Below are 21,071 nucleotides of genomic sequence, written 5' to 3' on the forward strand. Positions count from 1 at the left end.
AACTGCTGGGGTTGCCAGGAATTAAGCTGTTTGATGTACTGGTGGTGTGTACAGAATAATTCAAGTGCTTAAGCGAATAAGCCCCCATAGTTTCTGTAAGAGAATGCGATTTACTGTTTCAAACTTAGCAACCAGAAATCTGAAATGCGGCAAGAGCGTATGCAAACATTAGTTTGCCATTATGACAAGCTTTATTGACTGACTGGCTATGTTTTTCAACAGCTGGTGACGGTAAGGGGAGCATGGTTACCTACATATCGTAACGCTATGTACAGTTGTCAAAAAACCCAGTTATTCTAAAAACCTGAAACTAGTTTTGAATGTTTACCTACACAGGTATTGAGTACACATCGCCGTTTTGTTGCTATCGCGACAATGTCAAAATCAGACGACGTTAGCATGTCAGCGACGTTCTCGTGCCGTCGAAAGATAAAAGAAAATGTTTCTTCGCTATTCGAACGGGTGAAAAATCATTATAATCAAGGATATTAGCGGTTTCCTAAAGGGTCTTGTTTCGTTTGCAAACCCATTTTCAGGATTGAAAACTTATGACAAAGATAGGCCAAATTGAATTGTGGGTATAAAGACGTCGAAATAGAGTTTGTCAAAGAAAAGTAGGTAATAAAGCTCACGGACTCATCTAGCTTGTCCAGACATGTCCCATACATTTTGCGTGTCTCGAAAGTTTTGAATCATAGTGTCTCTTACCCGATAAAGAAATTTGGTCAAATGATAAGACAATATTTCATGACGAAATATGACGCTTTTAATTTTGGCATGTGTAATAAGCGACCTCGACTGACCATATTCTCGTTATACTTTGTCCTAGTGGGTTTAGCTTAATCACAAGTGTCATGTCATTGTAATTGGTTTTCCTTCTTCTCTCTTCAGATATTTATTAGAAGAAATGCTTCCATACTTATTCATTGCTTTATTCATACAGCAGCATGTTTTGAATCAACTTCTGTGACCATTAATGTAAAGCACATACCATTTGCCATCCATCCCTTCTTAGTCAGTTTTTAATCAATTTGATTTCCTAACTGGTGTACATTCTGTGAATGTTAGCAAACTCGGCAAAGTCTTTGACAGGACTAAAGACAAAGGTTCAGTGGTCTTTCATTGCCATGGTCAACTTGGAACGACTAAAATTACGGTTCATGAGGATTGAGAAACGTTTGAAATAACTATTTTAGACGATTGATTTCAATATAACCTTGATTTTTCTAATTTTCTCTACGTGCGATTAAATAGTTGTAATTGACCTTCAATCATCAAATATTACAATCGTATGTCTTTGAATTATTAAACACATTATTAAACATAACTATTAAACATTTCTTAAGGGATAATGCTCCTCCTGGATAGATATGAGGAATCTCGAACTTATATCGTTGCGTATTAAACTGGTCTGTTGCATGCATGGACTAAAGTGAAGCCTGATATTCCTTGTCGAGGTAAAATAAAGTTATGATCATTTTGTTTTTAAATATTTGTGAATTCCAGATATATTTGTTTGTTAGTGCTTGAGGGGCGCGGTGTACAAAATTGCCATTGGTTTGAGGAAGTCCGTTTAGACGGCAATGTAACACCAGACAATCTGACTTTGTTTAGAATTCAACGTTCTGGATTTGTATCCTGTTCCCGGGCGAACTTCATAGCAACACTTGTTTGGCTTGGATATCGTTTAGGTGCCATGTCCAGACAGACATAAAGATGGCGCCAAGTCAAGTCTCCACTCAATCTCACAGGCGCACATGTCACGTATACTACACACACTCACATGCACAGATGAGATGTTCACAAGAGCACTTGACATGCTTGATAACCTCATTGACATTTGAAGTGGATTTCGCGCGCGTCACTTGTTCTCATTCTTCTATGCATATAAACTTGTCTTGCTGTACAGGGGAATGCTGAAGGAGAGTTCTGCTGTTATGTTCCGTGAAAAGGCGACAAAGTCCAACCGCTGATCAACGAAAACACGGTAAACCTCTCCGAATCATCAAAAGGAACAGAAGCTATTCCAACTGGGAATGTAAAATATAATGCCCCATATCGCGCAATTCTAAACATGCAAAAATCGCTCCTGTACTTTATGAATACAAATATTCTTACTTTTATATATTTGAACGAAAAAACGGTTATTTTTAATCTTGTAGCTGCCTTTCAGAAAACATTTTAAAATTCATTAGTGCATTAGTAAACTATTTTATGTTTCATACGTATCCGATGGATATAGTTGAACTGAACTTATATGGATGCCAAGTAAAAATTTTTTTTACCGTAACCAGACCTACCGGTCGACCCTAGACTTTTTTTTTGCATTTTCAAAAAAAATCCAGTATATTCTCTAAACTTTAATATATTTCATAGGTCTCAGCCAACAAAAAGAATAATAAACAAAATTCCTCCGACCTACCAGCGCAAATTTTCGGAGGCATATTATTACCGGGAACACAAATTTTCTTTTATTTGGCCTGATATACCATGGTACCAACTCATGATACAAAACGCATTCAATATAAAAAGTCATGAAGGCACAGTGTGATATGGTCGGGGCACTACTGCCTCTGCTGCTGTTCCTCTCATAGTCCAAATGAATGTAAAAACACAAACACACTAACTTCCTTACAACGCAATAAATCGTATTTGATATTCAAACCTGTTCAAAGGTCAAGGTCAATTAAGCCTCGATGCAAAGGGAGTAACATTTAAATCGCCAATACTTTCTAATTATGCACAGAGAACCATAAGCGAAATGCTGAGCCCCGTATCATTGATCCAATCATAGGCCGGGCAGTCTATAAACTCAACAGTAGGATCGTTATTTTACTTTTTTTTATTTTCATGTTGTTAGGTAAACTTCATGATTCATCGATGAAGCAAAGACCAAAAGCAACTAATGAATATTGTAGAACCTCAACAATTTAATAAATGATGGAAAAACTTATGGATCAGATACTTTAGCTGAATAACAGACGCTATCTTATCTTTCCAACAGAAGTTAATAATTTGAAAACACAGGTACTGTTTTTTTCATTTTGTTATACGGTAAGTATGCTAGTCCGGGTTGAAGCTATTTAGTCTTTGTAACATTTCATATAAGGTAGCACATATTTTTACAAAATTACGAAAAGCAAAACAATACACGCGAACACTTTGATTTGCCTCCTTTTGCAATCAGCCTTTACACAAGAAACGAACCTCTCCACCACACCGAAGAATAGCTTTAAGCATTGTCATCGTAAAACGTTTTCCATGTTCATTGATGTTGTACAGTGTCTGCTGATTTTTATTCAGATGTTTCTACATCTACAGTGTTATTATGATTTTTTGGTGTTGGTTTGATATGTGCTGTGTATTTTTCTGTAGACTTAAATCATGTACATATGTCTACAGGTTTGAATCCGTGGCACATTTCGGCCAACCAATAAACCAATTTGCACCTTCAAAAAAGAAAATCAAAATGAAGCTACTTTTAAAGTTTCAAATGGTTGTATCATCTTGATTATTAACTTTTAGGCCTATCATTAAATTTTAAATCTTTGGTCTGAGATTGGAATATAGGGGAATAGGTATATACTGCTGTGAGGACGGCACTTTGCGGCCATTCAAATTTCCCTTAAGGTGCAAATTGGTTTTTTTGGTTGGCCGAAAAGTGCCACGGATTGGTTTGATAATAGTCGTACGCCTGTTGATCTTTGATTTGTGAAAAAAGAAAAAAATAATTAACCAAAAGCCCTGTTAGTCTTCTTTTCTCTGATTATACATACCTCATATTTGAAGCACTTAAATGATACATTTGACAATTGAGACGGCAGGTTTGAACGGAAAACTTTTTGCAAATAAGCGTGCCGCCCTTCAAGAGAAAATCAGAAATTTTAATTCAACTTTAATGAAATTCATAGTTGCTATTACTTTTTGAAAGCTCGTTGGGCCGAGTCAGATGATAAAATAATGTATTTATGTATGTATGTATGTATGTATGTATGTATGTATGTATGTATGTATGTATGTATGTATGTATGTATGTATGTATGTATGTATGTATGTATGTATGTATGTATGTATGTATGTATGTATGTATGTATGTATGTATGTATGTATGTATCTATCTATCTATCTATCTATCTATCTATCTATCTATCTATCTATCTATCTATCTGTCTGTCTGTCTGTCTGTCTGTCTGTCTGTCTGGCTCTGTCTATTCGTTTGTTTATCTGTCTACCTATCTATCTCTCTATCCATCTATCGACCTGTATGTCTATCTAGCTTTCTCTCTATCTATCAGTCAATCAATCAATCAATCAATCAATTTATCTATCTATCTGTCTGTCTATTTATCTATCTACCTATCTATCTATCCATCCATCTATCTATCTATCTATCTATCTATCTATCTATCTATCTATCTATCTATCTATCTATCTATCTATCTATCAATCAGTCAATCAATCTATCTGTCTCTCGATCTATCTATCGCTGTCTCTATCTCATTATCTGTCTCTTTCTATGTCTCTTTCTATGTATGTATGTATCTATGTATCCATCTATGGATATGTATGTATGCTTCAGTGTATCTAATGTATGTTTATATCTATGAATGTATTTCTATCTATCTATGTGCGAGGCATATTGGCGTTACTGAATGTCACGTGACACAACAGCAATGTTGATTTTGAAGTTAAATAATGTGAATATCAACCTACATTTATAATAAGTCTACGATCCATATATTTCAAGACATAATTACCAGATTTATGATGCCACTTCAAGGAATTGAACAGAAAAAACGATCAGAGTTTGAATAAACAAATGATAAGAGGGTATTTGTGTTCATCCTGGAGATTTACAGCTGAGCAAATGAAGCAAACGTAGTAGGACTTGGATACATTCAGAGAAGATGTAACTTAGATCATGTATTATATACCAGTCATTTATTTATTCATTCATTAGTTCATCGACATCATTATACAAACAATAAATTTGTAATTTATAGCAGGCATTTTAGCAACCACTAGTATTCAAACATACTCCGTCCCGTCAGGATTCCAACTTCAAACCCCTCCGGGGGGATCCGATATACCTGACAGTGTGTGTTCGCAAATACTATGCGAAGTGACTTATGGTTATGTAAAATTGGATGAGCCAGGATAAATTTGTCTTGTCAACAGCATGGTGCATAATTTACGATAAAAATCGTGGATTGCGTCAATTCACGATGCGGACACTTACAACAAGGGTCTTGCAAACAGTTATCAAAGCACAATGTACACTCAAACAATATTTCATGTCTAAACCAGATGTTGCGTTGTTGTTGTGTTTATAGATATTCGTTTACAACGCAAAATCTTACATCAGCAAACACGTGGCTTCATCAAGAGCAGAGGAAAATCGCCTCTGATAGGCCGAGTGCATGAAAATGTTAATAGTAATCTTTGTTTAACGTAATAATGTTTGACCAACTTGCTGACAACCTGGGACATGCGCACATTGCAAAGAGAAACTTCAGACCAGATAAAAGCGCTCGCAGTTGTCTCTTGCGCTCACTGGCATTCCTCGTCCAACCATAGCGTTCCGTCACTTCATCTGAGGGTGAACGAAAGGTACGTCTTATTGCATTTATTCTTCTCGTTTACGAAATTCAAATCTAGTAATCGTATGTTTGGTGAGGAACTTTTTTTTTGTATTTAACATTTTATTGGGTTACTTGAAGTTTAATTGAGGTTTACAAAAAGGTTGAACTTTGAACACCAATAACGTTCACTGACAGGACATGGTGTTCCATATTCCTTTCGCTTTACTCATTTTACCAATTCTAGTCCGTACATATAAGCGGGAAAAACGCCTTCCATGGAAGAGACCATATCCATAATCTTCCCCTCTACTGTCTATGTCTTAACATTACCGCATGTGAAGAATTTGACTAAAGTTGTGACCATTTTGAAGTTGGATAGCTGTTATGAAATCAAATAACGAGTTGCGTTATAAGTTGTTCAATGAACGTGATGCCAACCATTTTGGGATTATTGCACGACTTGAAAAGTATAATTTTAGTGTGCTTAAAGTACTTGAAGTGATGGACAAGTGCAATCTAATCTGTGATTTTGTCTAAAATAAAACGTTTTGTGTGATAAAAACGACAGGAAAGTAAATATATATGTTTTCTGTCACCTTTTATAGCAAAGTAGTGACAATCGTGTCTTGATCATCGACTCTTAACTGTGATTTCTAAGCAGAGTCTCGTCATCACCTCTCCGGCTACGTCTACCCCACACTTTTATCTTCACTTCCTTTTCACCAAGCGACTAGGTCTGTCTTTGCAAAACTCCACACAATGGTTTTGCAAGATTTCACATATAAATTAACATTGAAGTTCAAGACCGCCGCCACCCCCTCGCCGATTACGATTGACATAACACGACGGGGAAGCAGCCTGCAGCGGCCATACAGGCGGAGACATGTAGCAATTAGAAACCCTTGAATGGAGTGCCGGTTTATTATTAACAGTTAGACCCTACCAATTCTCAGAGCCTCTTGCCAGCTGTTTAGGTGACACTGAAACTTGTTCTCTGAAAAAATTAAGTTTCAAAGGAAGCCCGACTTGCCTTTTAATGAATGCATAGAAAAAGTAAAGCGCCAAGCTCTGATGGCATTTCCCAGTAAATTTGCGAACGAAATGTCAGTATTTGAGTCATTTATTGCACAACTATGGCATATCAGTAATCTGAAAAGCTATGGTTTAATTTTTCAAAAATAGTTCATGTTATCCTCCTTGTTCAGGGATTCGTCATCTAATCTAGTCAAATAATCATATACATACGGTAAAAAATTTACTGTGTTTTACAAATAGGTTAATAGTGAGAGGTGGTACTAGGTGTCTGGAATAGTGCTAACATGTACATTCGTCAGCAAATTTGTGAACGGTGCACTTTATTTCAACAATTATTTAAGTCATGATCTCATCACTAAGTCTTATTATTTGAGTGACAAATGTGGCAAATTTCCCCCTCAATATTTGCATATCAACCGTAAAACGTCTTGAGAGATCTTGTCTGTCTACTTTCCGAATATCCTTGTCTCATTGGTTTAAATGCTTCACTGCGCAATGCACTGTTTTTCGTTATTCTTCATATGAATAATACGTCCTACTGTATCTCAGAAGCTGAGAGACATTACCTTACCCTGAGGGACTGTTACTCTACAAGTAGGGAAAATGTATGATTTCAAAAGCACGAAAATTCATTATTGTCATACAGCTTAGCGTCTATAGTCTGTGTGTATCAATACGGAGTAAATGGTCAAGATTTGAAGCCGAGTTCGTAAAATGGAACATTTCACATTTCAGACTTGGAAGATGAAGTCAGCAATATTTATCCTTGTCGTATTGGTCACAGTGGCCGCTGCCGCAAACATTGGGCAGACACAAGAAGTAAGTACTTCAGATACTATGAACTGTTAACTGAAGAGCAATGGTTTTGGGTTGGTAACGTTCTACGTCAATATGAAACAGGAGAACATTTCTCTGATTGCCATCTGAAACTTAAATAAAGTGTAACCATCAATAACCATAAAATAATTTGACGTTGGGACGGTGACAAGTGTGAGTGTTTGAGAGAGAGAGAGAGAGAGAGAGAGAGAGAGAGAGAGAGAGAGAGAGAGAGATTTGACTTCTTATGTCCCAAATGGCTAATACAGAGTGTATTAACAACTCGCAATTTTCCTGCTCACACACTTAGGAAAATTTGTGCAACTCACCCCTTTGCCTTTAAGAATTATGTGAACAAACATTTTTTGCGCTCTATTTATTATATTTCCACTTGGAGATTCTCACCAATTTTGCCTGTAACATTGCTAAAGAAATGCAATAGTTTTAACTCGAACTGAGAAAATTCATTGTGCAAAGATATCACATTTAAGGGCTTTGGTGGGAAAGCGTCGATTTGAACCTATATTCACGTCATGCCGCGTATGTCTGCATCTATATAGAAAATTGTCGTCCGACCTCGCACTTTTTCACATGATGGATTTCATCTTACACATTAGAGACATATGTACCGTCTGATTAGACAGACAATAGCTGTAACTGTTGTAAATATTTTCAGTATCCTTCTTCTTGAAAACGGAACATCTTTCTTCTTCTCCCTTAAGTATAACGAAGAACCAAAACAACCTGTTGAGTACTGTATCTAATTCTATTCTGAATAAACTCCACTTATGACTAAAATTCAGTCTCAGCAAACAAATGGACACACATGCACATGGTATACTGAAATTTTAACACTACGAAGTTCGAGATTATTTTGGATGTCGAAAAATGTATTTTACGACCGCCACCCACAAATAAATAAAATGTTACAATGCACGTTATATACAGTGTACTCAAGCAACATTTCACTGTACGCTTTCCAGGTATCTGATCCACCGGTTAATATTCTCAAATCCAGTGAGTATGTCCACACTGTCTCCAACATCCGAATTCTTTTTACCACAACAGTTTGTGTTATCTCAATATTCTCAAGATCAAAGCTTTTGAAGATCGGTACTCGTTTCCCTTGTTGAATGTAGGCATATTGTTTCGGTGATTCTCTTTCTTGTTGGTCATTAGCATGTTCTGTTCGATCATGTGTCTGTCAGTCTGTCTGTCTGACTGTCCGACCACATGTATACGAATTCATGCACGTAAGTGCGCATGTTTGTATGTACGTATGTATTTAGGTAGGTAGGTAGGTAGGTAGGTAGGTGTGCATATTGTATGGCTAATATATGTTACCTTCTTGCATGTCAGGTTTTCCCTTTTGGATTCTGTTGGTTTTAGCTTTTCCTAACTTTTAAAATATAATCCTATGCTTGCCTGTCTGTCTGTCTCTGTCTGTCTCTCTGTCTCTCTCTCTCTCTCTCTCTCTCTCTCTCACACACACACACACACACACACACACACACATACACACACACACAAGTAATTTAATCAAGCCTTCATCGAAATATTGTTCATTCTTAAGAATGAATCATACCTGCTCTGCCTCTTTGACTTTAGTAATGGAATATATGCCATTATACATCATAGCATTACTGAAAAGCTGGAAAGATAAATATTTTTTTCCAAAACGTTGTAGGTAGGTATGCATTTTGTAATGCTAATTAATATTACCTTTTTGCATGTCAAATTTTCCTTTTTGGATTCTGTTGTGTTTAGCTTTTCCTAACTTTTAAAATCTAACCCCCAGGCGAATCGGACTCAAGCCAAAGCCAAAGTGGGTCAAGCGAAAGCCAAAGTGGGTCAAGCGAAAGCCAAAGTGGGTCAGACGAAAAGGGTCAGTATAAACTCAAATCGCATTTGCAATAAACATTTTCGTTTAATTTGCTCAATAATCAAGCTATTCAAATGCCATCCTCTGTTGCTGAAACAATATTCAAAGGTTTAGAAAAATGTTTTACAGAAAAAATATATAGCAAGTCATCTGTCACAACATTTTAATCTTTATATGTTCTTTGTATTTTCTTGGCTGTGCTTTCTTTTTCCTTTTCTTTTCTTTTCTTTTCAATGTTTTTATTATACTGATAAACAAGGGAAACAAAGACAAAAACAGCAACACAAAGCTGACAAAATACTGACAAGCAAAAACGAATAACAAAGGGTTAAATAAATACAAAGCAGAAAAAAGTGAAAAAGAAGCTTCGCAAGTTAAGTTAACATGTAATGTTTCATTTTGATGTTTCTCAAAGGTTTCTTCTATATCGCTCACTGTTCTGACCGTTTTTATAGAAGCACAGAATATATAAACAGTTGTCAACATATTTCTTCGCCAGAATTAGTAAATCCTGTAAAAGTATGACCTTAGCATTTAGATCACAACCAAAGAAGACAGTTTGATGAGGAACAACAAAATTATTTTTCTGGCAAAAAGCTTCCAAAACACCAACCCTTTAGTTGTTTGCTTCTCTATTTTGTATCTCAAGACAAATTCATTTTTGAGTATGATTTCTATCGGCATCTTTGTATGAGTCATTCAGTATTTACGGACTTGTTATGCAACTACACGCTCAGCTCCACATAATTACACAGCAAATGGTGTTAAAGTCGCCAAATAACCTACGTATTGCCAATACATCCATATTTATATATATATATATATATATATATATATATATATATATATATATATATATATATATATATATATATATATATATATAAACAATATAATAAATAATAATAATAATAATAATATATATATATATATATATATTATATATATATATATATATATATATATATATTATAGTTATATATAGTATATAAGTGTGTCGGGTATGTTGGCTCATCGAAGGTGAGAAACACTACTCTGCTTTGGCCTCATACTTTTAAGCGTAACATCATTTCTTGTAGAAATCAGTGATCTGTTACTATGAATTCCTATAAAACAATGATACAAGTACATGCTGTTTCATTTTCGATATATTGATAACATCGTGTGTGAACTGAGGACAGAATCTTCGGCCAAGAACACGTCATAAACTGTAGAGTTTTTTACGGCAGTGTGTTATTTACTCGTGATGAATGAAAAAAGATAATACTACATGGTCTGTGTTGTTGAAAAAGTAATGACCTTCCCCTTTTGACACTGAAGGGGAATTATCAATATCATTGAAACATTTTTTGCTTATGATTTGATTTTTTTTGCAAATTATTAAGTTCAAGGAAAAAAGAGGGCAAAAATTACCCCACTGAATAAAAAACATTTAAATAATTACTGAAAAAACACTTGCCATTTGAGGATTATACGAAAAAAGGTAAAAACATTATTTCCATTGACACAAATCTCTTCATAATAAAGAATGGTCAGTAGTACACAATCAATTTTCTTGACAGGCAAGGATTGTTTCAATTTTGATGGTACATGTAGGAGAAATTGTCGGTCAGATGAAGTGAATATGGGCTATGGTTCCTGCTCTAAGAAGAACGATCGATGCTGCAGGCCAGGTAAGTTTGTCGGTGAATGTTTACGACGAGCGATAAAAACGGTGAAAAATCTGCTACCTTTGTTTGTTTGTTTGTTTGTTTGTATGTATGTATGTATGTATGTATGTATGTATGTATGTATGTATGTATGTATGTATGTATGTATGTATGTATGTATGTATGTATGTATGTATGTATGTATGTATGTATGTATGTATCTATGTATCTATGTATCTATCTATCTATCTATCTATCTATGTATCTAAGTATCTAAGTATCTATGTATCTGTGTATGTATCTATTTATCTATGTATCTATCTATGTATGTATCTATGTATCTAGGGCATGTATCTATCAAGGTATGTATGTATCTATCCATCTATGTATGTTTCTATGTATGTATCTATGTATGTATCAATGTATGTGTGTATATATGTATTCTTTGTGTGTGTACGCATGCACGCAGGCATGCATGCATGCATGCAGGTAGGTAGGTAGACAGGTACGTGTGTCCCAATTCTCAGTTGTGAGAAAATTCATACATGGATCTATACGGTAGAGTACGCCTTTGAGCTAAAAACAATTAAGGTGTTGACATCGAGATTACTGTTTTTCTTTCACTGCATCCGCATAAGATACAAACGTTTAATGCTCGGCGTTTTTCTCAGTTTGTTGGTTTCACACTCTGATGTTTCTATGCTGTCTTTACTTTAAAATCCCACAGTCGGTTCTGATTCAAGTGAGTCCAACGAATTTGAAGTGGGGTCGATGAGCGGCGATCCCCACGTCAACACGTTCGACGATAAAAGGTATACCTTCCAAGGAGATTGTTCGTACGTTATCGCTCAGGACTGTGGCGATAAGGAACCGATATTTAAAGTCATCGTTGCCAACGAGGACGGCCATTTTAAAGGCAGACCGGTGACCCGCGTAGGTAAGGTCATCCTGGAAGCGATGGGCTGGAAAATTGAGTTACTGAAGGACAAGAATGTAAAGGTAAATGACTTGACTACATCAAAGAAAGCAATTAGCATTAGATGTCACGTTCTCAAAAAAAATGCATCAGAGGGACGACAAGGGAACTCTAGCATCTTCACTATGATAAAATGAGGAACCATACAAGCGTAATATCTGAAACGATTGGACAACTGTCCATGGGAAGCTGAAAAACAAGTTTCAACGGAACCTTTGTAACTATTAGGGAAGGAAATTTGTACTCTGTTAAAAAGTGGAAAACACTCGAGATGCATGAGCGGTGATCCTCTTAAGCTATAGCCATATTTCAATTTCGACAATAATTGTTAAGCGTTGGCACAATGAATCCATTATCCCTTATGTCATGAAAAAGTAATTATCCGCAGGGTCGAATGGAAGTTTTTTCTGAAAATGCTTTTCAAGTATTTTTTTGAGGCTTATTTTTTGAGACATCCGCATAAGAGTGGGAAGGCTGATATAGTTTTTCCTATACCCCTTTCCGTGTACAGGTAAACGGTGAAAGCCTGTCTCATCCAATCCATCATACTGTACCGCCGGCGATCACAATCGAGGAGACGAACGATGCCGTCACAGTTTCGCTAGAATCTCAACTAACTGTACGTTGGGACGGAGTGAAAAAAGTCATTGTGGACGTGGCGAATGCCTGGAAAGGCAACGTTTGCGGATTGCTCGGGACCGCTGACGGCAATCCTCACGATGAAATGGTCATGCCGAACGGTGAAAAAGCCGCCGATGTCGATGAATTTGTGGCGAGTTGGAAGGTGCCCGGAAGGTATCTAGCAAAGTTTTGGCTTTTACTGTGGTGGGTACAAGGAGCAAATTGTTGCGCAAGTATACTCGGTTGTGTTGAATTTGTCTCAATGCTGTACAGATAAATAGGCTATTTTCTTGAGACTTCTGCTCAAGCCAGTGTCTGAAAATAATAATTCCTTCGCATATCTGTAGATTACTCAAGATTACAGTTGATTACACCTCTTCTTTTGTTCATATTTGCTTGTGTAGTAACACTCCATGTTCATAGATTCTCTCTCTCTCTCTCTCTCTCTCTCTCTCTCTCTCTCTCTCTCTCTCTCTCTCTCTCAGCTGCTGAATTGCAATTGTACATCAAAATATGCTTGCTGTCTCGACTGCAGACAGTGAAAGGGTGTTCAACCTAATACAATAATTATACGGTGATATATAATGTATTTAGTCCGTAATGTAAGATAACTATCTGTCCAAATTTTCGCTTAACGTACCTTTATATCTTCTACTCTTCTGACATTTACGGTCGCTATGAAGTCTTCATCTGTGCATATCCTCATTTTTTTCATGCATTCGTTTTGGATATTCGCCATTTGCCTTTTAACGCCAGATATGGCCAGTTACTCTGCTTGCGTTTGATGGAAATGTCGTTTATGTGTACTATGTGTATACGATTCTACCATTATGACTCAGTCAGTTATGTTCAACCAGAATGAAGCCATTTGCAGAAGTTGCCGAATAAATCAGCGAAGTCATTCATTTTCTTTTTTTTTGCATGTAAATCAACACCTTCTATCAAGTTCGCTTAATATCAAATTTCACCATATAAAATGTCGTTATCAATGCCGAAGTTGGAAGTTTGTTGCATGCAACTCACATCACGCACTTAATAATGCTAAAAGATACAGCTAGAGGGGCTGTAAGTGATGACCTGCGCCCTTCAATATGTACTAACGATGTAAATCATCGAACAAAGCTGAATAAAAGCGTAGAAGATATCTAATATCGCTTTAATGCATTCATTTGTGTACAATCGTAAGAGTCGTGTTGTTCTTTATGTACACGGGGAATGATGGCAAAGAAACTCGAAAGGAAAGTAAAATTGCAAAATGCATGGAACTTTTAAAGTACAGCATCGATAACAGTTTGACGTTTGGGGGGACTCGATCTTCAACAGTCGCATTCGGTGATCTCACACCCTTGAATAGAGTAAATTGCCCTTTGAGGCATACGAGGGCTTCCTTTCTGAGAGCACTGTAGCTCGTCTCTAAGCTTTGCAAGAAGTAAACCACATTTCACTTCTACTAAACTAAATAAAAAATAAAAAAAAAATAATGTGAATAGAAAATAAATAATTTTGCTAGGTTGCATCCGTTGTTCAAAAGTTCTACCACTTAGAATTACATTTTCTTATCTAGGGTCTGTTCTGTACCCGGATTCTCAACCATGTACTACAGTTCACTGTTTCGAGATGTCGTCAAGAAACATAAACAGAGCATTAGCCGAATCCTAAAAATTATAGCCCGATTATTTCTCTTATCCAGAAGTTGCATACCTTCAGAGCAAGAGATATTGTCGAAGCATGGGTTTTTATACAATACCTTAAAATTAAAACAATGGTTTCCAACAGTGCAATAGATAAGAATCAAAGATAAAAGAATTAATCCACTCATAAATATCAATACTCTCCTTGAGGTGTCTCACATATCTGGTATTGCAATGGACTGTCCACACCTTGATCTGGTGTCCTTGTGAAGTGTCGCGTCAATCTCGAATTATGCAAATTAACATTCATATTCTTAATATCCTTACCAGCTGCAATACCCCAAACGTGTATTGCCATTTTGCACAAACAGTTTCAGACACTTTCACTGTTCGATTTTACGCAGATCTAACTACTGTTGAAATGCATGCCGGTAATTCCGTGTATTCGGGAAATTGGTCAGCGAAGGAACATTTCTGGCACAAGAGAGGTCCTGTAAATCTTTTGCTATAACGCACATCTAACAACCTTTCTTTGGTACTTGTATATACTAATACTACTATACCGCCAATTTTTGAGGTAATGTCTCTGTTCCCTTCACAACTGTGACAATTATACACACACACACAATATGTATATATATATATATATATATATATATATATATATATATATATATATATATATATATATATATATATATATACTTAATACATTTCTTCAATACAAAGTAATAATATATCTACAAATATTATTACTTTCTACTTGAAGTAATTTGTGTTATTATTTATAACGATATATATATATATATATATATATATATATATATATATATATATATATATATATATTATATATATATGCTTACTCACGTTCACGCCAGGCTGTGTGCATTTGCATAAGTTAAGCAATAGTTATGCAAATACGCAAAGCCTTGTATGAATGTAAATGACAATGCCATACCCATCAGAAGATGGTCCCGCCATATCATGTGATGAAGACGCCAAGTTTGGCGCTTTTTCCCATTATTCAAAATACAGTGAGTTGATGAGGCCCTAAAATGCAACTTCCGTCACTATTTTTATCCGTTTTTGTGAAAAATGGCCGGAAGTTGCGGATAAAGTATCACCGTATTTTAGAGCTCAAGACCAATCTATAGGGCCTCGAAAGGAGTAGACATCGAGAGCAACTTCCATAATGGTTCTTGCACTTGCATGTCATGTCCCTTTGTTACAAGCCTTATGGTAACATCATAACACGTGGCCTGGATATCATTCCCAATTCTAAACTTCGGTAGCTGTTCGAGGTTGGCCCAACATATCGTGAGACAGCCAATGTAAGCTGACACTTCATCCTAAAAGTTTGCTGCGCACAGTCAGAAATAAGTTTAGATTGCACATTTTACGTTTTTGTTCTTCGCGTGCTGTCATCAACACCGCACTCACATTTCACTACATTCCCTTTGATGGCCTTCCATATGTGAATGGTTAGAGGAATTACAAAGAATGTTGTTGTCCCTACAGACAAGGCTTCAAGTAACGCCATCTTCAAGTGGAAGCAGTATCACATTTAATGTTCGATTGATGGATGCACTGAAAATTAATTCAGATGAAAGTAAAACCAATTCTTCAATCTTATCTGAGGAGCAGATTAAATCAATTTGGCATCCAGTTAGCACATGACGACAAGATATCACCCAAATTATATTGGATTTCAAAAGTCCACATGAGTTCCTGTAAGCAACGTTTCATAGCTAGTTCTGGCATATGTACAAAAAACTAACCGCGTTTCACAACTTACAGCCATTACTTTGTTAACCATTAAACCTGATATAGTGCGCTATGGTGACAAAGTTTATGAAGGTAAGCAGGGATCAATCGTATGAGGGTATTTAAGAGCTCTAAATAATTCTAACATCTTTCGCAAACCAACTGACACTTGTGCCATTCAATCCACACAGTTTATTTTTAAATATTGTACACTGCCATCTAGCATGACAAACTTACAGACAGGCTACGATCTCTCGTGAAGGAAGCCTTCTGTCGCAGGAATTGTAGTCTTACGTATGAATACTTTGTCATCAAGCACAGCTTGTAAAATTTTTTCAACAACAGAGATATCAAACATAAATACAGTGATGTGGAAATAGAATGCTACGTTCTCCTATTTGACAACTTATTCGTTAAATTTGTTCATGCAATCTCTTCACAAATCGGAATGTAAAAGGAATGCAAAGTGTTTTTTTATGAACACCCAAAGATATATTAATGACATCATACGTTTAAAAATCCTAGTGTATCCAAGTGTCTCCACCACATCTCCCAAAGTGACTTGAAAATAAAAGAAACAGGGATTTTAACAATCAGTGTTACGGAATATAAATCATACTGCAGAGCCGAAGATGCAAGCAGCCCGGCTAGCTCAGTCGGTAGAGCATGAGACTCTTAATCTCAGGGTCGTGGGTTCGAGCCCCACGTTGGGCGATTACTATTTTGTGGACGACAGATCAATTGTCTTTTGTTGCGGTCATGCATATCCAAGTACACGGACACTGTGGTCAAACGGTGCCAAAACACTGTAAAGATCTTAGGCCGACTTGCAGCGATTTCGAAGCTGTTATCCAATTGGTTGGCAGAATCTTACCGTTACTCCCTAAGTTGCTGTGAATAGTGACAATCGACCAATCAGATATAACCTACAAACACGCTGCGAGTCAGCCGTAAAGATCTTAGTATATATGCTGGGCTGGCTTCAAGCGTGTATGTGTGCTTCGGCAACGCCCCTTAGCATATGCTTTGGTGTACAAAGCCAATATCATCATGTATTTGAGTACATCGTTTTAAAGTGGAAAATCAAACCGATCTATACCAAACTTCGAGAGATGAGAAATAAATGAAACACAACAGAGATAATATGCGGTATGTGGTGATCGTCGTCGCAACCCACGAGCGTACTGTTTACCGTCGAAAAACTCACCACTTTTATTTACACAATATCCCCCCCTTACAACGTATTGTCAAAAGGCAGCGGACTTACAAGACCTATAAAACTGCATTTCAAGCTTTAGAGAATATATACATAAATTAATTAAAATGCACCCATGCGTTCTGACCCTTTTCGTGAGTGTAGCGCCAGTAGCGGTAGAAAGGGGCAGGGCACCAGACTAGGCCCAATCAATATCTAGGAATCAATACATGACAACGGGAAACTTTGAACTCCGTCGTCTAAAGGCAAATTTATCTGCAGCAGTGCCACATAATGTTCGGTAATTATTCTGTTTTTGTTAAATATTCTTATCAATATAAACTGTAGTTGCAGAAATAGCATTACTGGTGTGACTGATGGCGATGATGTCAGGTCTTTGGACACCCGTCGGTCAACCATTGGTTAATGGCCCTTTGATCAGTGATGTTGTGATGCCAACGTATTTCGTAACTGTATACCGAATCACTGGTTAGCAACTTTCTTATCACAAGGCTCCTTTTGAAAGAAACTGAAATTAAATTTGCCTGAAGTGTGATCTCGACACTATGCGTACCTATAATCACTAGAATGGAATCCCTTCTATCAACTTTGACCTACCGTAACAACTTTCCGACTTGTGAGGACGATTCTCAAAGCGACTGTTTTAAAGAGGAAATTACCAAGGTTGACTTTTGCATATGTGCTAGCTTTTGGGTCGCTTATCCGGATAAAGCCGTAGAGACACGGTTTCATTACCAACCTCTTGTTCTTCCAAGACTTCACCAAATCCATAACTCTGCAACAACCCTTTTTCTCTAGACCATGAGTCATACCGCCTTACACCAATCTTTAAGTTGCTTTCCTGAAATTCATAACATTGTTCTACAATTCTATTTCTTAGCCAATATGTAATAATTTTACGATGAATATTTACTCTCAATGTTTGTCTACCCAACTTCCCTCTCATAGCTGTAATCGATGTGTAGTTGTACAATTCAAGTATATGAGGCAGCATCTTGTTGTGGATTTTTTCAATGTCTTGAGCATGGTGAAAGCCCCAGCTTTCAGTACCGTCCTCGAATGGGAAGTGTCTTGCAGTCAAAGATTTTACGAGCAATAGTAACTGGATGTGGACCAAATGTATAGAGACAACTGATCAAACCATACAAGGCTCTGTTAGTTTGTTCATCTGGTTTTTTTGCGCTTGAAACCAGCGACCGGTCGAGGGAAGGACAATGCCAAAATAGCTATAAAAAGAAGTTTCTGCAACAGGTTGGTTATTGTACAACCAGTTCTTATACCGTATACCTTCTAAGTCCACCACCCCTCTTTAAGACAATAACTCTGGTTTTACTGGTTTTTACAATGATTTTCCACTTTGAACAATAACGGTATAATTTATCAAACAAGCGCTGTAACCTTATTTTTGAGCTAATAATGACTTCGACACCAGGATACTAATAAGTATCTGCTAAAGTAGTTCCAATATCATTTACAAAAAGAGCAAATAAAAAACGCGAACAACAGTCCCATCGGTCCTGTATGTCTGTCTGTCTGTCTGTCTGTCTGTCTGTCTGTCTGTCTGTCTGTCTGTCTGTCTGTCTGTATGTATGTATGTATGTATGTATGTATGTATGTATGTATGTATGTATGTATGTATGTATGTATGTATGTATGTATGTATGTATGTATGTATGTATGTATGTATGTATGTATGTATGTCTATCTATCTATCTATGCGCCTGCCGTCATGGAGTAAACTGAATTGCACGTGACAAAACAATTTTGATTGTAAAGTAAAGCTAACATTAACGTCCGCCAGTTTACAATAATTTTATGATCCGTGCATTAAAATGAAATACGAGTACCATATTTACAATGCCAATCCAACGAATTGAACATAAAACGCGATCAAGCTTTGATGAGAAGAGAGGTATTTGTGTTCAACCCAGAGAATTACAGCTGAGCAAATGAAGCCAAGGTAGTAGGCTTGGGTACATTCAGAGAAGGTGTAACTGAGTTCATGTATTTCATGCCGTTGAGTCATTCATTCATTCATTCATTCATTCATTCATTCATTCATTCATTCATTCATTCATTCATTCATTCATTCATTCATTCATTCATTCATTCATTCAATCATACAATCATTCAATCATCCAGTCATTCATTCGCTCATCGAAATTCAAAATGGCTGCTATCCCTGTGTTAACTGTATTGGGAAAAATAATATTTTTGATTCTCGAAAAAATAAGACTGTGACAGTTTTTCTTTCTCCTTAAGCTTCAAACTGAGCCCCCCTCCCCCCCAAGTGGTAGATCAGAAAAGAATAGTAGAAATCTGAGAGTCTGAATATCTGTCCCCGAGGCACGTCCTACCTTTGAAACTATTACGAAACTTTGTCGCCCATGCAATAAGGTATGCAGTTGTCACATGTGTTCACTGGCATTCCTAGCCGAACTTCATTGCATGTCTCTCTGAGTTTTTTTCGAAATTCAGAGAGTTATCTTACTTTTTAGGGGCGATTTTGAACCACAAAATGCCTTTCTTGTTTTCGTTTCGTTCGCTGATTTCGTTGCGTTTACTAATCAATAGGTTTCTTCACATCAATATCACCGACTCGAAACTGATCACCGACTCGAAAATCTGAGATTTCCGATTTTCACGTTCCCGCTCTCTTTTCAATCTTGTCCGCACCGTGATCTCATTTTGATTTTTCTCCAAGATCTTCAACTTTGAAAGCGCATTTTTCTTCCAAGCAATTAGACAAGCTTACGTCTTTGCAAAACTGCGCACAATGGTGCTAAAATCTGTCAAGAGAAATTCGCATTGTGGTCAAAGTCCATTGAACATTGACTCATGGTTTGCATATTACACCTCTTGCTCTACTCCTTGTTCTAGAAAGGTCTGAATGAACTTTCGATTGAGTAGCAATGTTTTGGAATCGTGAACGTTGTGCCTATGCACTGTCAGTGTGTACAAGTAAATGCTTAATTGTATGATTTTATTCACAGGAACTATTGAATTTATTTTCATGCCATTCCTAAAGCTAACACTGATCTAACTCCATAAGCTCCTTCGAGGCTTGAGGAAGTTTTGCTAAATTTTTCACTTACATTAAAGGTAGAATGCGTCTCATACAGGGACAGATATTTGGACTCTAAAACTTCTCTAATACTTTTCTGGTCTACCACTTTTGGTGACTCAGTTTGAAGCTCATGGAGAAATGAATGTTTTCACCGGCTTATTTTAGTCAAAATCGAAAATATGATTTTTCTCAACAGAATTAACGCACGTAGGGCGACCAATTTTAATTTCAGACATCGGTACATTTATAGTATTAGTAATATATTTCCATTGTACCAAAATTTTCATGGACACCCCGATGTTTATTCTTGATTTAGAAAAAGAATGGTTTAAAGTTTCGTTGAGCACAAGTTTTAGTCTTTGGATTTCAACGGGCATGCTACTTTAATACTATCGTATTTAGGGACCGTCATTCAGGTATTTCGAGAACATGAAGGTAGACCCGCTTCCCTAAAATTTGATTGTCGTTTGCCTTGGTAATTGAGAGTAATGATAATGCTGAAAACATGACGTTTGAGCAACTGTGACACAAGCAATCAGCCAAGAGGGCGACCGTCTGACACCGGTAAAATTTCCCGTTAGCAATTGTCTCCCTTTCAGTTTATGGAGAAGCATGCGAAGTCATGGTTATCCCGAGATACTACCAAGATTTTCAGACGTAATTTTAGTTTTTTATGGACAGACCGCCTGTTAAAATGTAGTGTTACGTAGGTAATTCATTCAAACTCTAAAGAGATCAATACATATGAAGAGTTCGTTGACTTTATAGAGACGAATCATCAAATGCTAACTTTGCTATTGAATTTGCAGGTGAAGACGGTCTGATCGCG

The 21,071-nt window shown here is 36.7% G+C and overlaps 1 protein-coding gene and 1 non-coding gene across 2 annotated transcripts; both read left to right on the forward strand.

Annotated features, from left to right (window-relative positions):
- Positions 1-5,511: 5,511 nt before the first annotated feature.
- On the forward strand, positions 5,512-13,708 carry LOC139151423 (BMP-binding endothelial regulator protein-like). The gene is made up of 8 exons (XM_070724217.1): positions 5,512-5,610; positions 7,353-7,436; positions 8,417-8,450; positions 9,232-9,318; positions 10,878-10,988; positions 11,692-11,963; positions 12,452-12,735; positions 13,047-13,708. The coding sequence occupies exons 2-8, from the start codon at positions 7,362-7,364 to the stop codon at positions 13,051-13,053; spliced, it is 870 nt and encodes a 289-aa protein (XP_070580318.1). The 5' UTR covers positions 5,512-5,610; positions 7,353-7,361; the 3' UTR covers positions 13,054-13,708.
- Positions 13,709-16,600: 2,892 nt separating this feature from the next.
- On the forward strand, positions 16,601-16,673 carry Trnak-cuu (transfer RNA lysine (anticodon CUU)). Its single transcript has one exon. It is a non-coding gene; the product is annotated as a tRNA-Lys (tRNA).
- The last annotated feature ends 4,398 nt before the right edge of the window (positions 16,674-21,071 follow it).

Source organism: Ptychodera flava, chromosome 15 (assembly GCF_041260155.1).
Source record: "Ptychodera flava strain L36383 chromosome 15, AS_Pfla_20210202, whole genome shotgun sequence".
Taxonomy (NCBI): Eukaryota; Metazoa; Hemichordata; class Enteropneusta; family Ptychoderidae; genus Ptychodera; species Ptychodera flava.

What these genes read in the sequence shown, in the direction of transcription:
- LOC139151423 (XM_070724217.1), top strand. Translation starts at nt 7,362, where the DNA reads ATGAAGTCAGCAATATTTATCCTTGTCGTATTGGTCACAGTGGCCGCT. An exon ending in GGTTAATATTCTCAAATCCA is followed by an intron (nt 8,451 to 9,231) that starts GTGAGTATGTCC and finishes TCTAACCCCCAG; the next exon opens with GCGAATCGGACTCAAGCCAA. An exon ending in CGATCGATGCTGCAGGCCAG is followed by an intron (nt 10,989 to 11,691) that starts GTAAGTTTGTCG and finishes AAAATCCCACAG; the next exon opens with TCGGTTCTGATTCAAGTGAG.